This window comes from Scyliorhinus torazame, chromosome 3, assembly GCF_047496885.1.
Source record: "Scyliorhinus torazame isolate Kashiwa2021f chromosome 3, sScyTor2.1, whole genome shotgun sequence".
Taxonomy (NCBI): domain Eukaryota; kingdom Metazoa; phylum Chordata; class Chondrichthyes; order Carcharhiniformes; family Scyliorhinidae; genus Scyliorhinus; species Scyliorhinus torazame.
Window position 1 is genome coordinate 331,512,932 of NC_092709.1, and position 22,372 is coordinate 331,535,303.

At 45.0% G+C, this 22,372-nt stretch overlaps 1 protein-coding gene across 1 annotated transcript in view; it reads left to right on the forward strand.

Moving 5' to 3' along the window:
- The window catches only part of dnaaf9 (dynein axonemal assembly factor 9), a 279,052-nt gene that overhangs the window by 124,954 nt on the left and 131,726 nt on the right, over positions 1-22,372 (forward strand). Inside the window, exon 20 of the mRNA XM_072497670.1 lies at positions 11,356-11,443. Within this exon, the coding sequence (XP_072353771.1) occupies positions 11,356-11,443 (88 nt within the window). The remainder of the gene's footprint in view (positions 1-11,355; positions 11,444-22,372) is intronic.

Sequence of the window (22,372 nt, forward strand, 5' to 3'; positions counted from 1 at the left end):
GCAAATGGCCGTATTAGTGAGAGGCAGCATGGTTTTGTGAAGGGGAGGTCGTGTCTCACTAACTTGATAGAGTTTTTTGAGGAGGTCACAAAGATGATTGATGCAGGTAGGGCAGTGGATGTTGTCTATATGGACTTCAGTCAGGCCTTTGACAAGGTCCCTCATGGTGAAGTCACATGGGATCAGGGGTGAGCTGGCAAGGTGGATACAGAACTGGCTAGGTCATAGAAGGCAGAGAGTAGCAATGGAAGGATGCTTTTCTAATTGGAGGGCTGTGACCAGTGGTGTTCCACAGGGATCAGTGCTGGGACCTTTGCTGTTTGTAGTATATATAAATGATTTGGAGGAAAATGTAACTGGTCTGATTAGTAAGTTTCCAGACGACACAAAGGTTGGTGGAATTGCGGATAGCGATGAGGACTGTCAGATTTTACAGCAGGATTTAGATTGTTTGGAGACTTGGGCGGAGAGATGGCAGATGGAGTTTAATCCGGACAAATGTGAGGTAATGCATTTTGGAAGGTCTAATGCAGGTAGGGAATATACAGTGAATGGTAGAACCCTCAAGAGTATTGAAAGTCAAAGAGATCTAGGAGTACAGGTCGCTGAAAGGGGCATCACAGGTGGAGAAGGTAGTCAAGAAGGCATACGGCATGCTTGCCTTCATTGGCCGGGGCATTGTGTATAAGAATTGGCAAGTCATGTTGCAGCTGTATAGAACCTTAGTTAGGCCACACTTGGAGTATAGTGTTCAATTCTGGTCGCCACACTACCAGAAGGATGTGGAGGCTTTAGAGAGGGTGCAGAAGAGATTTACCAGAATGTTGCCTGGTATGGAGGGCATTAACCATGAGGAGCGGTTGAATGAACTCGCTTTGTTCTCACTGGAACAAAGGAGGTTGAGGGGAGACCTGATAGAGGTCTACAAAATTATGAGGGGCATAGACAGAGTGGATAGTCAGAGGCTTTTCCTCTGGGTAGAGGGGTCAATTACTCAGGGGCATAGGTTTAAGGTGAGAGGGGCAAGGTTTAGAGTACATGTACGAGGCAAGTCTTTTACGCAGAGGGTAGTGGGTGCCTGGAACTCTCTACCGGAGGAGGTGGTGGAGGCAGGGACGATAGTGACATTTAAGGGGCATCTTGACAAATACATGAATAGGATGGGAATAGCGGGTTCCGGACCCAGGAAGTGTAGAAGATTGTAGTTTAGTCGGGCAGCATGGTCGGCACTGGCTTGGAGGGCCGAAGGGCCTGTTCCTGTGCTGTACATTTCTTTGTTCTTGATACTCTCCCTTATTTGCTTAGAAAGCCACGGTTGATTTTCCCTCTTTCTACCGTCCTTCCTTTTTGTTGGTATAAACCCTTGCTGAGCACTGTGAAAAATCACTTGGCAGGTTCTCCACTGTTCCTCAAGTGTTTCACCATAACGTCTTTGCTCCCAGTCTACTCAGCTAGTTCTTCTCATCCCATTGTAATCTCATTTGTTTAAGCACAGAACACTGGTGTTTGATTTTTACCTTCTCACCCTCCATCTATATTTTAAATTCCACCATATTGTGATCGCTCCTTCCGAGAGGATCCCTAACTATGAGATGATGCATCAATCCTGTCTCATTATACAGGACCAGATCTAGGACTGCTTGTTCCCTCGTAGGTTCCATTACATACTGTTCTAGGAAACTATTGTGGATACATTCTATAAACTCCTCAAGGCTTCCTTGACCGACCTGGTTAAACCAATCGACATGTAGATTAAAATCCTCCATGATAACTGCTGTACCATTTCTACATGCATTCGTTATTTCTTTGTCTATTGCCTGTCCCACCATAATGTTAATATTTGGTGGCCTATAGACTACTCCTATCAGTGACTTTTTTGCCTTGCTATTCCTGATTTCCACCCAAATGGATTCAACCTTATCCTCCATAGCACCGATATCATCCCTTACTAGTGCCCGGATGTCATCCTTAAATAACAGAGCTACACCACCTCCCTTACCATCCACTCTGTCCTTCCGAATAATTTGATACCCTTGGATATTTAACTCCCAGTCGTGACCATCCTTTAACCATGTTTCAGTAATGGCCACTAAATAATAGTCATTCACGATGATTTGCGCCATCAACTCATTTACCTTATTCCGAATACTACGGGCATTCAGGTAAAGTACACTTATGTTGGTTTTTCTACATCTGTTCTGAATCTTAACACCTCGATCAGTAACCTCTCCTAAGATAAGGTATCCTTATCTGCAAACTGAACTTCTGTCAAAACAAGGAGCCTATCCATGTTACTCCCTCTCGCACAGTCAGGTAATTTAAAGGCCAACACCGACTGTGGAAATTCCAGTTTGTGTTTCGGCAGCCTTTTATATAGTCTGCCAAATTCCATTATATGGTCTTCAATGAAGAAATCCTCTATTTTCCGGAACCTATCAAAATCCGACCATGCTTCATACGCACTTAACAAGTCATCCTTTGTTATAAATCTTATCCATAAAACGTAATAGAGTCTGCAGACCTTCTTCTGAGTCTAACTCTTCCAATTCCAGCTCAAAAGCACTTTGCTCTGGAGTTTACTGTCATAAGATAGAGAAAGAGCCAATGCCATTCCTTGTTTTCTCTTTCCCAAGGCAGTTACCTTAGTCCACATAACTACTCCACTTCTCCATTGGTTGTACGATCCTCTTTCAGAAAATGGGTCATCTTTATCCTAGGTTTAACCATATATCTTTGTTTTTTCTTCTTCTCACTCACTCCTTGGTTTGGTCTGGAAAAGTTGTATCTTTCAACCCTTCACATTTGCACAGCAACCATCCTCTGCTACCATTTGCTAGACGTTTAGCTGCTGTTGTATAAAGAGTCAAAAGCTCTGCTCCTTTTTTAACCAACACCTTTATTTCACTTTAACAGACTCTGCACAAAACTCTGACATCACATCACCTGACACAAACGCCACCTGAAGCCCCTTTACATATCAGTGTCAATTATTGGATACTTAACATAAATGAGACAACTAATTGGAATGTCTCTTAACCCATTACTTTACATCTCTGGCATCTCTTGCTAATGTCCCATATGAGGAAGGAATACAATATGCCTGTACATTCAATAATTACATCGTTAATTCTCATGCTAGATGGGCTGATGAGGAAATGGAGAGTTGTATCATGGTGCCATCATGATCGGAAAATCAATGGGGCACTCTTGCTTTGACAGTTCCATTTCAGATGACACAACCCCACACTGTTTGCACTCCGCCAGTCTCATATTTGTCCACAGCATTCTTACTTTCCTCGAAGATTCCTGCCTCACAATCGGCAGAGCGAGCTCTGTGGTGCCATTTCAACTCTAGAACATCCATGTTATGACAAGTGAGGACTAATAAACTGGGCTCCCTACCGGCAGTTCTTATGTTCTTATACGCTCAGCTAAATTATTCCTTCTCTTCTGAAAGTGCAGAAGAAAATTCATCATTAGTGCTCCCTCTCCCTGCAGTACCATTTCAACCTGGCCCACATTCCCTGAGAACCAGGTTTCAGGTGGCTCACTGTATCAAACCTCACTCTTCAATTTCTCCCAAACTTTGCCATCTCGGGCTTCAGTGCATCTATACCCCATAGCATCTCAAAAGAGCTGCACCAGTAGTTTTTAATTTCCCCACTGGGTTCCCATTGGACCCGGCACTGGACTAGCTCATGGCCGCAGCCGGACCTTCAGCCCAACCAGAGGATGCGTTTCATGCTGGCTGGGCTTTAATTGGCTACCCAGCCTGTATTTGTGTTTGCAATGCGAGGTCGCCCAGGAGCGGTTCCACATCTTCCGGGTCTGCCGAATGTGCATGCCTGACTGGCATTAAGTTGAAGCTAGTTTTTAAAAATCTAATTTAATAATGTTGTTACAAGTAGGCTTACATTAACTCTGCAATTAAGTTCCTGTGAAAAGCCACTAGTCGCCTGTTTGGGTACACAGAGGGAGAATTCAGAATGTCCAAATTACCTAACAGCGTGTCTTTCGGGACTTGTGGGAGGAAACCAGAGCACCCGGAGGAAACCCACGCAGACACTGGGAGAACGTGCAGACACCGTACAGACAGTGACCCAAGCCGGGAATCGAACCTGGGACCCTGGCACTGTAAAGCCATAGTGCCACCGTGCTCCCCTGTGTTTTGCCTCCAACGTTTGACTGTGTTTACATTGACCACAATGTTAGTGCCATCCTAACATTGACCACAATGTTAGTGCCATCCTATTTCTGATTCTTGCACTGCAGGATATACTCTTCAATCTTAGCAAATCAGTTGTTGTGCTTAGTGCTTCAAGAGTTCATTCACCAATGTTTACAGCTACACTAGCCAGTTAAGCCACTTTAGAATTTTTTTTAAATCATAGAATTTACAGTGCAGAAGGAGGCCATTCGGCCCATCGAGTCTGCACCGGCTCTTGGAAAGGGCTCCCTACCCAAGGTCAACACCTCCACCCTATCCCAATAACCCAGCAACCCCACCCGACCCGACACTAAGGGCAACTTTGGACACTAAGGGTAATTTATCATGGCCAATCCACCTAACCTGCATATCTTTGGACTGTGGGAGGAAACCGGAGCACCCGGAGGAAACCCACGCACACACGGGGAGGATGTGCAGACTCCGCACAGACAGTGGCCCAAGCTGGAATCGAACCTGGGACCCTGGAGCTGTGAAGCAATTGTGCTATCCACAATGCTACCGTTGTGGTAACACAATTCTAAAGACATCCCACAGAACTGTTGGCAGAAGAATGGCCGAACCACAATGGATCCTCTTATTAATCAAGATCCTATCTGTCTCTGTTTTAAAGACACTCTGTGATTTGGCCTCCACAGCCTTCTGCGGCAAAGCGTTCCACGGATTCAACACCCTCTGGCAGAAGAAATTCCTGCTCATCTCTGTTTTAAAGGAGCGTCCCTTTAGTCTGAGATTGTGTCCTCTGCTTCCAGTTTTTCCTACAAGTGGAATCATCCTCTCCACATCCACTCCATCCAGGCCTCGCAGTATCCTGTAAGTTTCAATAAGATCCCCCCCCCCCATCCTTCTAAACTCCCAACGAGTACAGACCCAGAGTCCTCAACCATTCCTCATACGACAACCTATTCATTCCAGGGATCATTCTTGTGAACCTCCTCTGGATCCTTTCCAAGGCCAGCGCATCTTTCCTTCGATACGGGGCCCAAAAGTGCTCATAATACTTCAAATGGGGTCTGACCAAACCCTTATGCAGCCTCAGAAGTACATCCTGGTCTTGTATTTTAGCCCTCTTGACATGAATGCTAACATTGCATTTGCCTTCCTAACTGCTGACTGAACCTGCAGATTAACCTGAAGAGAATTGTGAACAAGGACTCCCAAGTCCCTTTGTGCTTCTGATTTCCTAAGCATTTCCCCATTTAGAAAATAGCCTATGCCTAAATTCCTCATTCCAAAGTGCATAACCTCACACTTTTCCACATTGTATTTACTCTGCCACTTCATTGCCCATTCTCCTAGCCTGTCCTTCTGCAGCCCCCTTGTTTTCTCAATACTACCTGTCCCTCTTCAGATCTTTGTATCATCTGCTAACTTAGCAACAGTGTCTTCAGTTCCTTCTTCCAGCTGGGCCTAAAGGCATCAAGGGATATGGGGGGGAAGGCTGAATCAAGGTATAGAACCTGATGATCAGCGATGATCATAATGAATGGTGAAGCAAGCTCTATTTTCTATGTATGTATGGGGCACAGTGGTTAGCGCTACTGCCTCACTGCCAGGGACCCAGGTTCAATTCCAACCTCGGGTGAATGTCTGGAATTTGCACTTTCTTCCCGTGTCTGCATGGGTTTCCACTGAATGCTCCAGTTTCCTCCCACAGTCCAAAGATATGCATGATTGGTGGATTATGCATGATTGGTGGATTGGCTATGCTAGATTGCCCCATAATGTCCCAAGAAAAAAAGGTTTGTCGCTAACTTTTGGTTGGCTGTTAATTCGTAATTTGTCTGTTTGTTTAACCTTTGCTCTAGAGTCGCCAGGTATCTTTATGATACCGCCACAAGGTTCAAGTTGAAGTAATGATCAATAACTCAACACGCCGATTAGTAAGATTCAAATCAAAACACATTTATTATACACAGTAAATCACTACTCCTGCATAAACTACTTTCTAGACTATTCCTATCACTAAAAGGCCTATACTTAGCTTCGGACTGGCCCACCAGATCAGGGGAACAAAAGGCCTTTCGTTCAGGTCCTGAGTCTGCAGGATTCAAAAGCTGGTATGGACTTGTAGCTAGGAGCGCCTATCTCGTAGCGAGCATTGACTGGAGACTTACTTGGTTGATGTGGCCGCTTGGGCAGTTCACTCTCAGAGGTTGATTCACGTTGTTGAGTGACCCTGCCAAGAAGAACAATTTGAGCTTGGGGGCTTTACTTTATAGTCGCCAGGGGCATCCCGCCCTTCGGGGCGGACCCCCTACCTGGTTCCAAATGATTGGACTGCGTTCCGATCATTTGGATCGATTTCTCCAATACTGGAGTTGTTCCCTGATCGCTGGGCGGTCCCTAAATGTCCGTTGGCCTTCCTTTGTCTTGGCTCCTGCTGACGCCGAGGAGTCTAGCTTGGCTTTATTCACCTTAACTGTTGCAATTGTGCCTTGGAATTGCTCATTACTATGCAGATGGTTTCAGTGCTGTCTTGTTTTTTTACAGGTTTCAATACACATGATTTCTGTATTTGCTCGTCTTTGCCTGTGTTGGCTGAATTTCCCTTCAGTCTTTGCAGTTCTCCATTTTAAGTCGGGAAGTGGCCAACCCAGATGGCTACAGGTTATACTGGGTTAAGGGATAGGGTTGGGCATGGGCCTAGGTAGGGTACCCTTTCCAAGGGCTGATGTAGACTTGATGGGTCGAATGGCCTCCTTCTGCACTGTATAGATTCTATGTATAGATTCTGCTTTTAATGCTCAAGGACGTAGCCCCCAGAGCTTCCTGGGGTAAAGAATTCCAAAGATTTATCACTCTTTGAGAGAAGGACTTCTTTTTCAAATCCGTCTTAAATAGGCTCCCATATTTAAGCTCTCATTAAATCATGGCTTCCCCAACACTAAGGGTTGAATTTTGTATCCTCCTTGTGGCATGTTGATGGTAGCCATGGTGTGGAGATGCCGGCGTTGGACTGGGGTGAGCACAGTACAAAGTCTTACAACACCAGGTTAAAGTCCAACAGGTTTGTTTCGATGTCACTAGCTTTCAGAGCGCTGCTCCTTCCTCAGATTCACCTGAGGAAGGAGCAGCGCTCTGAAAGCTAGTGACATCGAAATAAACCTGTTGGACTTTAACCTGGTGTTGTAAGACTTCGTACCATGTTGATGGTGGGGGAGCATTTAAGCAGTAGGAGGGTGGTGAAGGGAAATGGTTTGTTGGCCTTCATTGCAAGAGGACTTGGGTACATGACCAAGGATGTCTGCAGCTGTACAGAGCCTAAGTGAGACCATAACTGGAGTATTGTGTGCTGTTTTGATCTCTTATCTGAGAAAGGATATATTTGCCATAGTGGAAGTGCAGTGAAGGTTCACCAGACTGATTTGTGGGATGACAGGATTATTGTATGAAAGGTTGGGTCGACTTGGCTGTGTTCACTGGCTGGATAGACTGGATGCAGGGATGTTGTTTCCTCTGGCCCTGGAGGTCTAATAATAATAATAGCTTATTGTCACAAGTAGCCTTCAGTGAAGTTACTGTGAAAAGCCCCTAATCGCCACATTCCGGCACCTGTTCGGGGAGGCTGGTACGGGAATTGAACCCGCACGGCTGGCCTTGTTCTGCATTGCAAGCCAACTGTTTAGCCCACTGTGCTAAACCAGCCCCTGAACACGTGGTCACAGACTCAGGAAACAGGGTCGGCTATTTAGGACTGCGATGAGGAGAAACTTCACTCATGGTGGTGAACCTGTGGAATTCTCTACAATGTATTTAAGAAGAAAATAGATAGATTTCCTGACTCTGAAGGTGTCAGTTGGTATGGGGAGAGTGCTGGGGTACAAAAGTCACTCCAGTGGGATGCGGCATTGAAACAATGGGGACCCTGCTGAGAGCAACCCATGACTTGTTGCCATTCCGCCTACCTTGCAACCTAACATCATTCACTCCTGATCTGCGATCTAGTGACGATCCTCTGCCTTGAGTGGGTGTTGTGAAGCATCAGTCACCGCCTCCTTAGTGGCACAGCTGTTCAACAAAGTGCTGGCTTCGGATTGGCCCGCAGCTCTTAGAGTGGGAGCTCTGCCCCATGGTACTTAATGTTTTTTTAAAAATTAATTTACGGAATGTGGGCGTCAATAGTTAGGCCAGCATTTATTGCCCATCCCTAGTTACCTTCAGAAGGTGGTGGTGAGTTCCCTGATGTGCAGGTACACCTACAGAAAAAAATGAAATGAAAATCGCTTATTGTCACAAGTAGGCTTCAAATGAAGTTACTGTGAAAAGCCCCTAGTCGCCACATTCCGGCACCTGTTCAGGGAGGCTGGTACGGGAATTGAACCATGTTGCTGGCCTGCCTTGGTGTGCTTTAAAAGACAGCTCTTTTGCCCTGTGCTAAACCAGCCCCACTCCGTGTTCGGGAGGTAGTTCCAGGATTTTGCCCCAGCGACAGTGAAGGAACGGCGATATATTTCCAAGTCAGGGTGTGAATGACTTGTAGGGAACCTCCAGGTTGTGGGGCTCCCAGAAATCAGCTGCTCTTGTCCTTCTTGATGGTAGTGGTCGTGGGTTTGGAAGGTGCTGTCTAAGGAACCTTGGTGAGTTACTGCAGTGCATCTTGTAGATGGTTGACATGCCTGCCACCGTTGGTCGGTGGTGGAGAGTTTGAATGTTTGTAGATGGGGGAGCAATCAAGTGAGCTGCTTTGTCCTGGATGGTGTCAAGCTTCTTGAGTGTTGTTGGAGCTGCACTCATCCAGGCAAATGGAGAATATTCCATGACACTCCTGACTTGTGCCTTGTAGATGGTGGACAGGCTTTGGAGGATCAGGAGGTGAGTTACTCACTGTACGATTTCCTTACCTTCCTGCCCTGATGGCTAGGGTATTGCTGCAGCTAGTCCAGTTGAGTTCCTGATCAGTAGTAACCCCTGCTTGTTGATTGTAGGATATTCAGTGACCGTATTGCAATTGAATATCAAGGGACAACAATTAGATCTCCTCTTGTCGGAGATGGTTATTGCCTGGCACTTGTGAGGCATGAATGTAACTTGCCACTTGTCAGCCCAAGCCTGGATATTGTCCAGGCCTTGCTGCAATTGGACATTGACTGCTTCATTATCTGAGTCGTGAATGGTGCTGAACATTGTGCAGTCATCCACAAACATCTCCACTTTTGACCTTATGATGGAAGGGAGGTCATTTATGCAGCAGCTGAAGATAGTTGGCCCGAGGATTCCAGGAAAAGGCACACTGTCTAGTGCCTCAGCAGAACAAGATGTGCCGAACCTCACTGAAAGGTGGCAACACTGTGCTCTCGCTGGCTCTCCAGTGGCAGCTGAGCCCCCTGTCACCGCCACATGATTCTGACCTATCTTTCACACTATTATCAATGCAAAATGCAAGGGCAGCATGGTAGTGCAGTGGGTTAGCCCTGTTGCCTCATGGCGCCGAGGTCCCAGGTTCGATCCCGGCTCTGGGTCACTGTCCGTGTGGAGTTTGCACATTCTCCCGTGTTTGCGTGGGTTTTGCCCCCCACAACCCAAAGATGTGCAGGCTAGGTGGATTGGCTGCGCTAAATTGGCCCTTATTTGGAAAAAATTAATTGGGTACTCAATTTATTTAAAAAAAAAGAAATCAATGCAAAATGCTTCAAGCGTACCTCGGTGATTGTTCCTCTGCTCTGCCATTGATGACATTTGTTAAGCTGCTAAAATTGTTAACCATTCATGTAGGAACAATGATTTGCTTAGGGCTGTGGGCTCATGCTATTAAAACTTAAAAGACAGTCCCTGACCACATGAAATTCTGTGGATTACAGTAAAATCTATGCAGATGGACATCCCATAAAACACGTACTTACTGACAATTCCAAATAATAGATACAAGCGTAACTTTGAAACCACAGACTCCATCAAACTAAGCCAGCTTTCAATGTTTATTTATCACTTAAAACATTGAATATGCAAGTGCAAAGCCACAGCAGGTGAAAAAAAAACTTGTTTAATGACTACTTCCTTACCCACCATCTCCATTACACAAAAACTCGGAACTGCCGGTCAGGTGGAGAAGACTGTAATCATAGGCCTTGAAATCCTGGGGATGGTGGCTTTAAAGCTTCTGGGAATGGACTTGGGTGGGTTCCCTGAAAGTGAAAGGATCTCGAAGAGTTGTGGGTAGTGAGAGACTGGGAGATGAGAGTGAGGGGGAGATACGATTTGTCCATAACGAAACAACATTGGTAAGAATAATCCTTCCCAGACTCTATTCCACGGTAGCACAGTGGTAGCACTGTTGCTTCACAGCCCCAGGGTCCCAGGTTTGAGATTCCCAGCTTGGGTCACTGTCTGTATGGAGCCTGCACGTTCTCCACGTGCCTGTGTGGGTTTCCTCCGTGTGTTCCGGTTTCCTCCCACAAGTCCCGAAAGACGTGTTGTTAGGTGAATTTGATATTCCGAATTCTCCCTCTGTGTACCCGAATAGGTAATGAAGCCTACTTGTGATTCTAAGGATTATTATTATTTTTATTAGACCTCTGAAGTTCAAACAAGATAAACCAATAAGTTAAAAAATGTAAGTGAATATTCCTGGACTGTGTTACTTGAGTTTGAGTGCTGCAAATGCCCCATGTCAACACCACTCGTGCTTTCCGAGTATGATAATACATATCGACACTTAACTGGAGTTATTCAGAGTTTTGTATAGTTTGCAATATTTCAACAGGTGGCTACAAATTTCTTGAAGGGCATGACGTTGTGGTTAGTTGCAGCATGTAGACTTTACATCCAACCGACCAGCATAATGAGGTTATTACAGTCTTGCAGTTCAGTTACATAAGTGTCTGTTTCAAACTTAACAACATATGAGAAACTCCACAATTTACAATTTTTAAAACTGAGGAAAGGATACTTCGCCACAGGAGTGATAACACTGACCAATAGGTACCTTTTATGTTAAAACAAACTTCATTTTTAACGCAGAATTAATCACATGAGCAACAAAGTAACAGTTAACAGTTCAAACAGTTTTTGGTATAATCCTTGTAGTACATTAGAAAAGAGTAACATTTTATAATATTGGAGATCTGAGTTCTTGTAAATTTTTTTATGGTTTCAGAGAGCATTATGGAATTCTGTTCCTTTATTTTCAGGCGGAAGAAAGCTTTTTGGGAACTTTGCTTGCAAGTGGAGACTCTACTTATCTTTGTTCTGGCAGTTCAGTAGCCAGACCAGAAGAAGGTAATAGATTTATAATCATTTTAACGTTTTCATTTGCCTGCTCTGTGGGACACCCTTTAAAAATAAATAACGAAGAGGCTAATAATTATTTTTTTAGAAAGTGGAAAATTATGTATTAAATACATTAGATGTGTGTAAATATATATAACTGGGCACTGTGTTAGGGATGGTGACCAAAGGCAAAGATCACGGAGGAAGCTTTCAAGGAGCCTTTTTGAAGGAGAATAGAATAGTTGTTGGCTGACAAATTTATGGAAAACATTCCATTGTGAACCTGAGGCAGCTGAACGTTCTGTCGCTAAAGGCGAACTGAATGGGTACAATAATGCATCCGAGGTTGACATTTGAAGAGTTGAAGGTAAGAGTGCGATCATGGAAAGATAAGTTAACATGGGAAATTACTAAAATCTGGTGAAGCCAAGAAGCATGGTAGAGCATTGAAGACACCCCACACTGCCAGAAAACCTATGGGCAAGGGTACGCTGCCGGTGGGAACAGAGAATCCAACAATGGTAGAATTGCACCCCTAATCAAAGCATTTATAAAGGTTTTAATGGTGGCCGAGATTAGAGGAACCGGGGTGGATAATATGTAGAGATAGAAATAGGTGTTTTTTGTATTGGCCAGGAGATGGTATTTTAATTTCCAATCAGGGTTATATTGGCCACAGAGGCTGTGCACCATCCAATTTACTCTTTGCAGACAGCTGGGGAGGAGAGGTTAACGGGTTAACGTTTTTAGTAGGTTCTAATAAGATGATAATAGACTTGTCGGAAAAATATTTAACTCTGGAAGGATGAGATCAAATGAGCTGAAGGGTTCCCAATTATGAATCACGCTATTGAATTGAATTGAATTGAATTGAATTACATTACATTAAATTAATTTATATTGAAGAGGAGAAGAATGGGTGGAGTGGATGAAAGATAAAAGGAATAAATGAAATTAAAACCAAAAATGCTAGAAACACTATGCAGCCCCAGCACCAACTGTGAACTTCCGAGCTTCCAGCATATCTTGTGATTTAACTTGCAAACTTTGGACGGTTCAGACTATGTTACATTAATCGTTACCCAGAAAAAGTTAGAAAAATTCAGATCACTTCTGGCTTCTGGGTAACTTGTACAGACCATCAGGCACCTCTCAATGCACAGGGCTCTCCCACCACCACAGAACTTTCCCCCAATCCCTGAAGTGGAGAAGAATGGGTGGAGTGGATGAAAGATAAAACCTCTCCGAGGCCTCACCCGACCTGTCCACCATCTCCTCTCCCCGCCAAAAGGCCTGGCCTGACCGGACATCTTCCACCCCACCGTTCCAAGGTCCAACCCCACCCCAATCCACAACCTAATACACTGTCAAATAACTTTAAAACCTGGTTTGGCTTTTAGCTTGATTAATGACCGCTAGTGATGTAAAAAAGGGTGTGCGGCTAACTTTTAACTGTAGCCCTTGATATTAGCACCGGGGTCATGCAGCACTGGTGCAATTGCCACTCCATCAGTAGTTACAGCCCAAAGTTGTTGATCAAAAGTGGAAAACATTAGAAATGGGGCAGGTTTTAAGCAAGTAACAAGGGAGATGTGGGTTGGGGGAAAGAACAAAAGGGAAGGTCAATGATCAGGTGGAAGTTGGGAGTGATTGTGGTATTGTTACTATTGTAATGTAGGAAATGTGGCAACCAGTTTGAATGTGATTGATGTATAAATGGCAATATCAAAACTTGCCAACAAGAATTGTTATGATCAGAGTGGAAGTGGGTGGGAGAAATTACTATGACAATTGACCGGAAGCTCAAATCATGCATGTAAACTGAGTGGAGTTGTTCGCCAAAGCAATCACCTGATAATGCAGTCGGTGTGTCATAGGGCAAACTGCATCGTGGGCAGTGAATGCAGTATGCCAAATTGAAACAAGTACAGTAAACTGTCAATTCACCCAGAAGCACTGACTGTGGCCTGAATGATGGTGAGAAAGGTAGGATTGTGAGATGGTGTATTGTGAGATGATGGCTTGTGCCTTGGTAATCAACTCTGTATTAAGCATGCCTTGATGCGGCTCAGGCTCACCACCCTGACATGCCAGTTTGCAGGTGGCTAACCTTGGCAGTCTTCATGTTTAACCAAGGAAGGTCCTCTAAACCCAACACTGCTTCATTGGAATGTGATTCATTATTCTTGATGTAACGTGAGACAACTTCTAAAACGAGAGTCCAGGGGCTGGATTTTCATCTTGGAGGTGCAAGTCACGATTTTGCTTGCTGCCCGGTAGAACCCATGGTGGAGTGGCAGTAATGGGCTAGAATTGGGAACATGGTCTCCTGGAGCAGGTCCAATGCACAAATGGATTCACAATGCTTGTCAATTTAACGATCACTTACCTTTTAAGAACAAAGGTCTATTGTTAATTACTATTATAAATGTACCTAAGTTACCATATCGCATGTTTTTGTGAAGACGTGAAGCTGGCAACATCATGTGGCAACATCATTTGAACTTGCCTATCAAATGTTCCAACTCTAAACCAGAGTTCCCGATGGTTCACAGCAGTAGCGGACCTGGCCAGTTGAAAGGGCGGGAAAAGTGAGAGCAGCTTCAGTGCACGAAATGGTGCGGAAAGTAGTGGACCCAGCCAGTTAAAAGAACTGGGGGGGGGTGTGGAGAGTAGTGGACCCAGCCAATTAAGAGAACTGTGGGGGCACGGAGCGAGTAGTGGACCCAGCCAGTTAAAAGAACTGTTGGGGAGGAGTTCATTAACAGAGTGTTGAAAGGGCGGGAAAAGTGAGAGCAGCTTCAGTGCACGAAATGGTGCGGAAAGTAGTGGACCCAGCCAGTTAAAAGAACTGTGGGGTGCGGAGAGTAGTGGACCCAGCCAGTTAAAAGAACTGGGGGGGGGTGTGGAGAGTAGTGGACCCAGCCAATTAAGAGAACTGTGGGGGCACGGAGCGAGTAGTGGACCCAGCCAGTTAAAAGAACTGTTGGGGAGGAGTTCATTAACAGAGTGAGAAAAACAATGAGTGACTTCATAGGAAAATGGTAAGTTCATTGGTTGGTAAGTAACTGCTAATTTGCATTACCTATTCTAATTTAATAATAATAATCTTTACTGTTGTCATAAGTAGGCTCATATTAACACTGCAGTGAAGTTACTGTTTAAATCCCCTCGTCGCCACACCAGCGCCTGTTCGGGTACACAGAGGGAGAATTCAGAATGTCAATTCATCTAACAAGCACATCTTACGGGACTTGTGGGAGGAAGCTAGAGCACCCGGAGGAAACAAATGGGGAGAATGTGCAGACTCCTCACAGACAGTGACACAAGCGGGAATAGAACCCCGGACCCTGGCGCTGTGAAGCTACCACTGTGCTACCATGCCACCCTTCCTTTCAGTTGGAGGTAAAAAGGAGAAATATGTCATGTTAAACTAAAATTCAGCTGGAAATTTAAACTAAAAATCCAAATTAAGGACTAATTAATAAAATAGAGATGCAGAGCCAGGCGATGTGCTGTACCTGCCTGATGTGGGAGCTGGTGGCCCCCATTGTGGTTCCTGGTGAACACATCTGTAGCAAGTATTGCTTGTTTGAGGAATGGCTCAGAATTGATGAGCTGGAGTCTGAGCATCGGACACTGCTACGCATCGTGGAGGAGGAGAGTCACCTAGACGCTGTGAGTGAGGTAGGTAAAGGGATCCAGGAGGTAGGGTTGCAAGAGCCTCAGCCCTTGTCTTGTCCAACAGGTTTGATATTCTTGCTCCTGTCAGGATGAGAGCAGGGACTGTGTGGAGGATGAGCAAACTGACCACAGCACCGTGGTACAGGGAGTCAGTGAAGTGGGGTGGGGGGGGGGGGAAGGAAAGAGAAGGAGAAAAGAAATGTGGTCGTAATCGGGATAGTGTAGTTCGGGGTATAGATCTCTGTGACCGGGATCGAGAGTTCTGAAGGATCTGTTGGCTATCTGGTGCTTGGATTGGGGATCTTTCATCTGGGCTGCAGAGATAGAGAGAGGGTAAAGATCCAGTTGTTTTGGTCCACTTCGGTATCAACGATATAGATAGAACAGGACAGAGGGTCTGCTAAAGGAATATGAGCAGCTAGGGGCTAAATTAAAAATCAGAACCAAAAAGGTGATAATCTCCGGATTACTACCTGAGCCAAGAGCTAATTAGCACAGGGTCAACAAGATTAAAAAGGCATATATGTGGCTCCAAGGCTGGTTTGGGAGAAATGGGTTTGAACCCATGGGACATTGGCACAAGTGCTGGGGGATAAGGGAGTTGTTCCGATGGGACGGTCTTCACCTGAATCCAGCTGGGACCAGAGTCCTGGTGAATCGCACAGCTAGGGCTTTAAACTAAATAGTGGGGGGAGGGTTTGGTTGTATGGAAAATTAGAAAATCAAAGTTAAAGGAGAAGGTGGGAGTGCAGGTTAATGATGAGGACATTAAACTAGTTAAAGAGGCCGAGGGCGTAAGAGGTTAGTAAAGTTTCCAGAACACAATAGAACATAAGAGTATAGAAAGCAGCAGGAATTTACCCTGCAATTTGAGACCGAGAAGCTGGAATCAGATGTCATGGTTTTACAGTGAAGCACAGATAATTAGAAAGACATGAGGGACACTGGCCAGAGTTGATTTGAAGGGCAGCTAGCAGGGAAGACTGCGGAACTGTAATGGCAGGAATATTTGGGGTTATTCAGGGGGCACAGTAGAAATTAATTCCTTGGAAGAGAAAACATGCTAAGGGAAGGACTAGGCAACCATGGCTGCCGAGGGAAGTCGAGGACCGTGTAAAAGCAAAGGAAAAAGCATTCAAAGTGGTGAGGATTAGTGGGAAACCAGAGGATTGGGAAGCCTTGGTGGATAGTCAGAGGCCTTTTCCAAGGGGGGGAAGTGTCAATTACAAGGGACACAGGTTCAAGGTGAGAGTGGGCAAGTTTAAGGGAGATGTGTGGGGTAGGTTTTTCATGCAGAGAGTGGTGGGTGTCTGGAACACGCTGCCAGAGGATGTGATGGAAGCAGGCACATTGGCAACATTTAAGAGGCATCTGGATGGGTACATGAATAGGGAGGAAATAGAGGGATACGGACCAAGGGCAGAAGGTTTTGGTTTTTAGTTGGAGCATCATGATCTGCACAAGCTTGAAGGGCCTGTCCCTGTGCTGTACTTTTCTTTGTTCTTTAAAAGGCAGCAGAGGACAACTAAAAAAGCACTAATGGGGGAGAAGATGAAATATGTGTAAGCTAGATAGTAATATAAAAGAAGACTGTGCAAGAATTTTGTTTTGATATATAAAAGGTAAGAGACAGGCAAGAGTGGACATTGAACCACTGAAAAATGAGGCTGGAGAAGTAATAGGGAACAAAGAAATGGCAGAGGAACTGAATAGGTACTTTGCATCAGCCTACATAGTGGAACACACCAGTGACATACCAGAACTTCGAGAATCGGAGCAGATGTTGAGTGTAGTGGCCATCACTCAGGAGATGGTGCTGGGGAAACTGGAAGGTCTGAAGGTGAATAAATCGCCCTGAGCAGATGGACTGCACCCCAGGGTTCTGAAGGAGATAACTGAGGAGATTGTGGAGGCATCAGTGGAGATCGTTCAGGAATCATTGGAGGCAGGGAGGGTCTCCGAGGATTTGGAAATGGCTAATGTAACACCCATGTTTAAGAAGGGAGGGAGGCAGAACACAAGAAATTATAGGCCTGTTTAGCCTGACTTCGGTTGGTGGTAAGATTTTGGTCTATTATTAAGGATGAGATTGCGGAGTACTTAGAAGTACATGGTAAAATATAGTGAGTCAGCACGGATTCATCAAGGGGAGGTCATGCCTGACAAATCTGTTGAATTCTTTGAGGAGGTAACAAGGAAGTTAGACAAAGGAGAAGCAGTGGACATGACCGATTTGGATTTCCAGAAGGCCTTTGACAAGGTGCCATACAGGAGGCTACTAAATAAGATAATAGCCCATGGTGTTGGGGGGAGAAAGGTGCTGGCATGGATAGAAGATTGGCTGACTGGCAGAAAGCAGAGAGTGGGGATGAAGGGCTCTGTTTCAGCATGGCAGCCGGTGACTTGGTGTTCCACAGGGGTCAGTGTTAGGCTCACAGTTATTCACGATGTACATCAGTGATCTGGAAGAAGGAACTGGGCATTATTGCTAAATTTGCAGATTATATAAAGATATGTAGAGGGACAGCTTCTGTTGAGGAAGCAGGGAGGCTGCAGAAGGCTAGGAGAGTGGGCAAAGATGTGGCAGATGGAATACAATGTGGAAAAGTGTGAGGTTATGCACTTTGGTAGGAAGAATAGAGGCATAGACTATTTTCTGAATGGGAGTCCCCTAGCTCGGGATTCTCGAGGTTAACATGCAGGTTCAGTTGGCAGTTAGGAAGGCAAATGCAATGTTAGCATTCATGTATTCTAGCCCTCTCTATAACAGCAGGAATGTACTGTTGAGACTGTATAAGGCATTTTGAATATGTGAGCAGTTTTGGGCCCCGCATCTAAGGAAGGATGTGCTGGCCTTGGAGAGGGTCCAGAGGAGGTTCACAAGAACGACCCCCGGAATGAAGGACTCGTCTTATGAGGAGCAGTTGAGGTCTCTGGGTCTATACTCGATGGAAATTAGAAGGATGAGTGAGGATCTCATTGAGACTTACAGGATATTGAGGCCTAGATAGAGTGGACGTGGAGAGGATGTTTCCACTAGTAGGAGAAACTAGAACCAGAGGTCACAGCCTCAGACTGAAGGGATGATCCTTTAAGACAGAGATGAGGAGGTATTTCTTCAGCCAGAGGGAATCTGAGTAACTCATTGCCGCAGAAGGCTGTGGATTCCAAATCACTGAGTGTCTTTAAGACAAAGATAGGTTCTTGATTAATAAGGGCATCAGGGGTTATGGGGAGAAGGCAGGACAATGGGGATGAGAAAATATCAGCCATGATTGAATGGTGGAGCAGACTCTTCTGTTTTAAAAAAATGTTTTTATTAGGATTTTCTTTTATACACAACGAAGATTGAAATACACAAGTCTGTACAAATCCATTACAAAGGTCCACATTGGAGTTAGCCTCCAAGCCCCCCACTTTTTTCTTGTATATTATGTTTTCTTTATTAGTTTTTATTGTGGTACATAGTAGACATATATATTGCATCCTGGTAGGTTTTACCTTTTTGACTGCCTGTGCTTACAAACGTCTGTGGGGGGGAGGGGTGTGTGGAGATGGTCAGCCAGTGTGCCTCCTTATTTTCTCTCTCTCTCTCTCTCTCTCTCCACCCTGTCTCCTCTCCCGCTCCCTTTTTGTTGCTGTTTGATTGGGCATGACTTCATCCTCACCCCCCACAACCTTGGACATTGCCTCAAAGAAGGCTATCCAGAACATGTGGGTGTGGTTGGCCGGGCCTCCCCAACACCGTTTGCATTTGTCCTCCACCTCCGGGAAGGACCTGCTCATTTGGGTTCTGGTTAAGTGTGCTTTGTGTACCACTTTCAGCTACATTAGGCTTAACCTTGTGCATGTGGAGGTGGAGTTGACCCTGTTCAGTGCTTTGCCCCAGAGTCCCCACCCTAATTTGATCCCTAAATCTTCCTCCAAATTTTCTTCTAGTCTCTTCCAGTGGGAAGCGTGCTTTTCCCAACAGTTGCCCCTACAGGTCTCTGCAGTTTCCTCCTCTAATTTTCCAGCTTCGAACAGTTCCTCGAGTAGTTGTCTCGCCGCCCGTGGGGATGTCCTTGTTTCCCTTGGGAGTGCTGTGAATCTTTGATCCTCTTAAACATTTGGAAGGTTATTATTCCATGGAGGGCGTTCAATGAAGATTCACCAGACTTGTTCCCATGATGACTCAACTAACCTATAAAGAGAGATTGGAGAAACTGGGCCTGTATTCTCTAGAGTTTCAAAGTGATCTCATTGAAACCTGCAGAATACTTGGACAAAAAACAGGGTAGCTGCGGGTAAGATATTCCCCCTAGTTGGGGAGTCTAGAACCAGGGACAATATTTCAAAATTAGGGGTTGCGAATCGTTGGACTTCTCTACCTCAGAGGGCTGTGGAAGCTGAGGATGTTTAAAGCAGAGATTGACAGATTTCTAAATACGAATAATATAAATGGACATGGGAATAGTGTCGATCAGCTATGAGTGTATTGAATGGCAGAGCCTGCTTCTATGATCCTTCAAAAGTCAAACATTTGGAAGTAGGTGAAATGTTTCGAAAAAGATTTGGAACAACAACCCTCATGACTGGTCTTTTATGTTATATATTTTAAATATATATTTAGATACTTTTCTATGAAGTAAAATTTTTGTCACTTAACATAGTCTGTAGATTATAATATAGAAAATGTGTCACCTCAAATCTGCACTCCGCATGCTCCCGATAACCTATGACCCCTTTGCTTACCAATAATCTATCCAACATTGGCTTAAAAATGTTCAAAGACTGCTTCCACAACCTTTTCAGAAGAGTTTCAAAGACTTCCAATCCTCTGAGTGAAAATATTTTGAAGCATTCTGTTTTAAATGGGTGCCGCCAAGTTCTAGATTCTCCCACAAGAGGAAAAACCCCCTCCACATCCACCCTAGTAAGACCCCTCAGGATCTTTTATGTTTCAATCAAGTCACTTCTTGATCTTCTGAACTCCAGTGGATGCAAGCCCAGCCTGTCTAACTGTTCCTCATTAGACAACTCACCCATTCCAGCTGTTAGTCTGGTGAGTATTCAATATGAACCATTAATGTGCCTGAATCCTAACCCAGAAAGTCTGTTTACCTGTCAACCCTGTACTCACTAATAGGCCCACCCATCTTCAGCTGCTTCATCAATGACCTCCCTTCCATCATAAGGTCAGAAGTGGGGATGTTTGCGGATGACTGCTCAATGTTCAGCACCATTCACGACTCCTTAGATAATGAAGCAGTCCATGTCCAAATGCAGCAATACCTGGACAATATCCAGGCTTGGGCTGACAAGTGGCAAGTTACATTCGCAGCACAAGTGAATAGCACGGTGGCTTCACAGCGCCAGGGTCGCAGGTTCGATTCCCCGCTGGGTCACTGTCTGTGCGGAGTCTGCATGTTCTCCCCGTGTCTGCGTGGGTTTCCTCCGGGTGCTCCGGTTTCCTCCCACAGTCCAAAGACGTGCCGGTTAGGTGGATTGGTCATGATAAATTGCCCTTAGTGACCAAAAAAAAAGGTTAGGAGGGGTTATTGGGTTTCGGAGATGGGTGGGAAGTGGGGGCTTAAGTGAGTCGGTGCAGACTCGATGGGCTGAATGGCCTTCTGCACTGTATGTTCTATGATCTAAGTGCCAGGCAATGACCATCTCATGACCAGGGGCTGGTTTAGCACAGGGCTAAATTGCTGGCTTTGAAAGCAGACCAAGGCAGGCCAGCACACGGTTCAATTTCCGTACCAGCCTCCCCGAACAGGCGCCAGAATGTGGCGACTAGGGGCTTTTCACAGTAACTTCATTTGAAGCCTACTTGTGACAAGCGATTTTCATTCATTTCATTTCATCTTCAAGAAAGGATCTAAACACCGCCCCATGACATTCAATGGCATTACCATCGCTGGGATGGCATATTTGGATTGGAGGAGGTGACGAGGTGCATTGGGTAGATGCAGTCTGGGAAGGCCTGGGCCCGGATGGATTCCAAATGGAATTCTACAAAAGGCTTGCTGCAGAGTTAGGGCTGCTCCTAGTGGAAACGGTTAACGACTCAGTAGATATGGGGGAGCTTCTGCCCACGCTGGGACAAGCATCAATTTTGCTTAGTGTAAAGAAAGATAAAGCTGCGGAGGAGCAATATCGCACGGAATATGGATGTTGAGGTGTTGGCGACGTCCCTGGAGTATTGTGTGCCGGGGGTGATAGCCAAGGACCAAACTGGGTTTGTGAAGGGGAGCGACAGTTATCGTCAAACATCAGGAGGTTATTGAAGTGGTGATGATGCCACTGACTGGTCAGGAAAGGGAAGTGATCATATCCATGGATGTGGAGAAGGCATTTAACTGAATTGAGTGGGTGGAGCATTTCCAAGGCCTGCGTATTGAGCCAGCTTTTACATGGGCTTTTAGTTATGGCTCTTAGTATGGCTCACAGCTCTTCGTTATGGCTCAGCTTAATACACAGTTCTGCAGACGCATCAACCTGGTTAAAATTGCTTTATTATTCCAAGTTTGGTTCATGTACATGAGAGAAAGATCTGGATAAATGGCAAGATCAATCTGTCCAACACTGGTAAGAACACGCCAATTATAGGATTTCCCAAAAATCAATAGCCCACCCCAGATAGACTTGATCCAATCCTTGGAGCTGTCACTTTTATAATATCCAGTAAAATTTACTTTAAGCAAAATGATGACTTATGATGAGCTCATGATTTTACCTCATCCCGTCACTTGTTGTTTACCAGGATCTTGTGTCCATATGAAGTTGTTTTTCTGACATTCCCATCCCACATGTCATAGTCAGTTCCTGTCCACCTCACTGTTTATCCATGGGCAGGATGCCAAAGTAGGTTTCCTCTTACACCATGGATTGTCTAGGACAGGATATTAGGGGCATTGATAAGAACTGTTTTCCAAGTGTACTGTTATTTGCTGACCACACAATCCTGTTTGTCTCAAAAACATGGGCAAGTTAGCTAGCTTAAATCCTATCATGCATTGTACCCACTGCTTGTAGCAAGAGGTTAAATGCTTATTACTGCTATGTCTTAAAAATACAGGTTTAATGGTTAATAATGATTACTGGGTATACTTTGTATGATTAATCTCAATCCTTAATAAACTAATTTATGTCGAACTATTTTAGTGTTGTCCTAGCTATTCAGTTTTAAGCGGTCTCATCCCTGAACACCCCCTTCAAAGATCATATCCATGGACGTAGAAAAAGCGTTTGACTGAGTTGAGTGGGAGT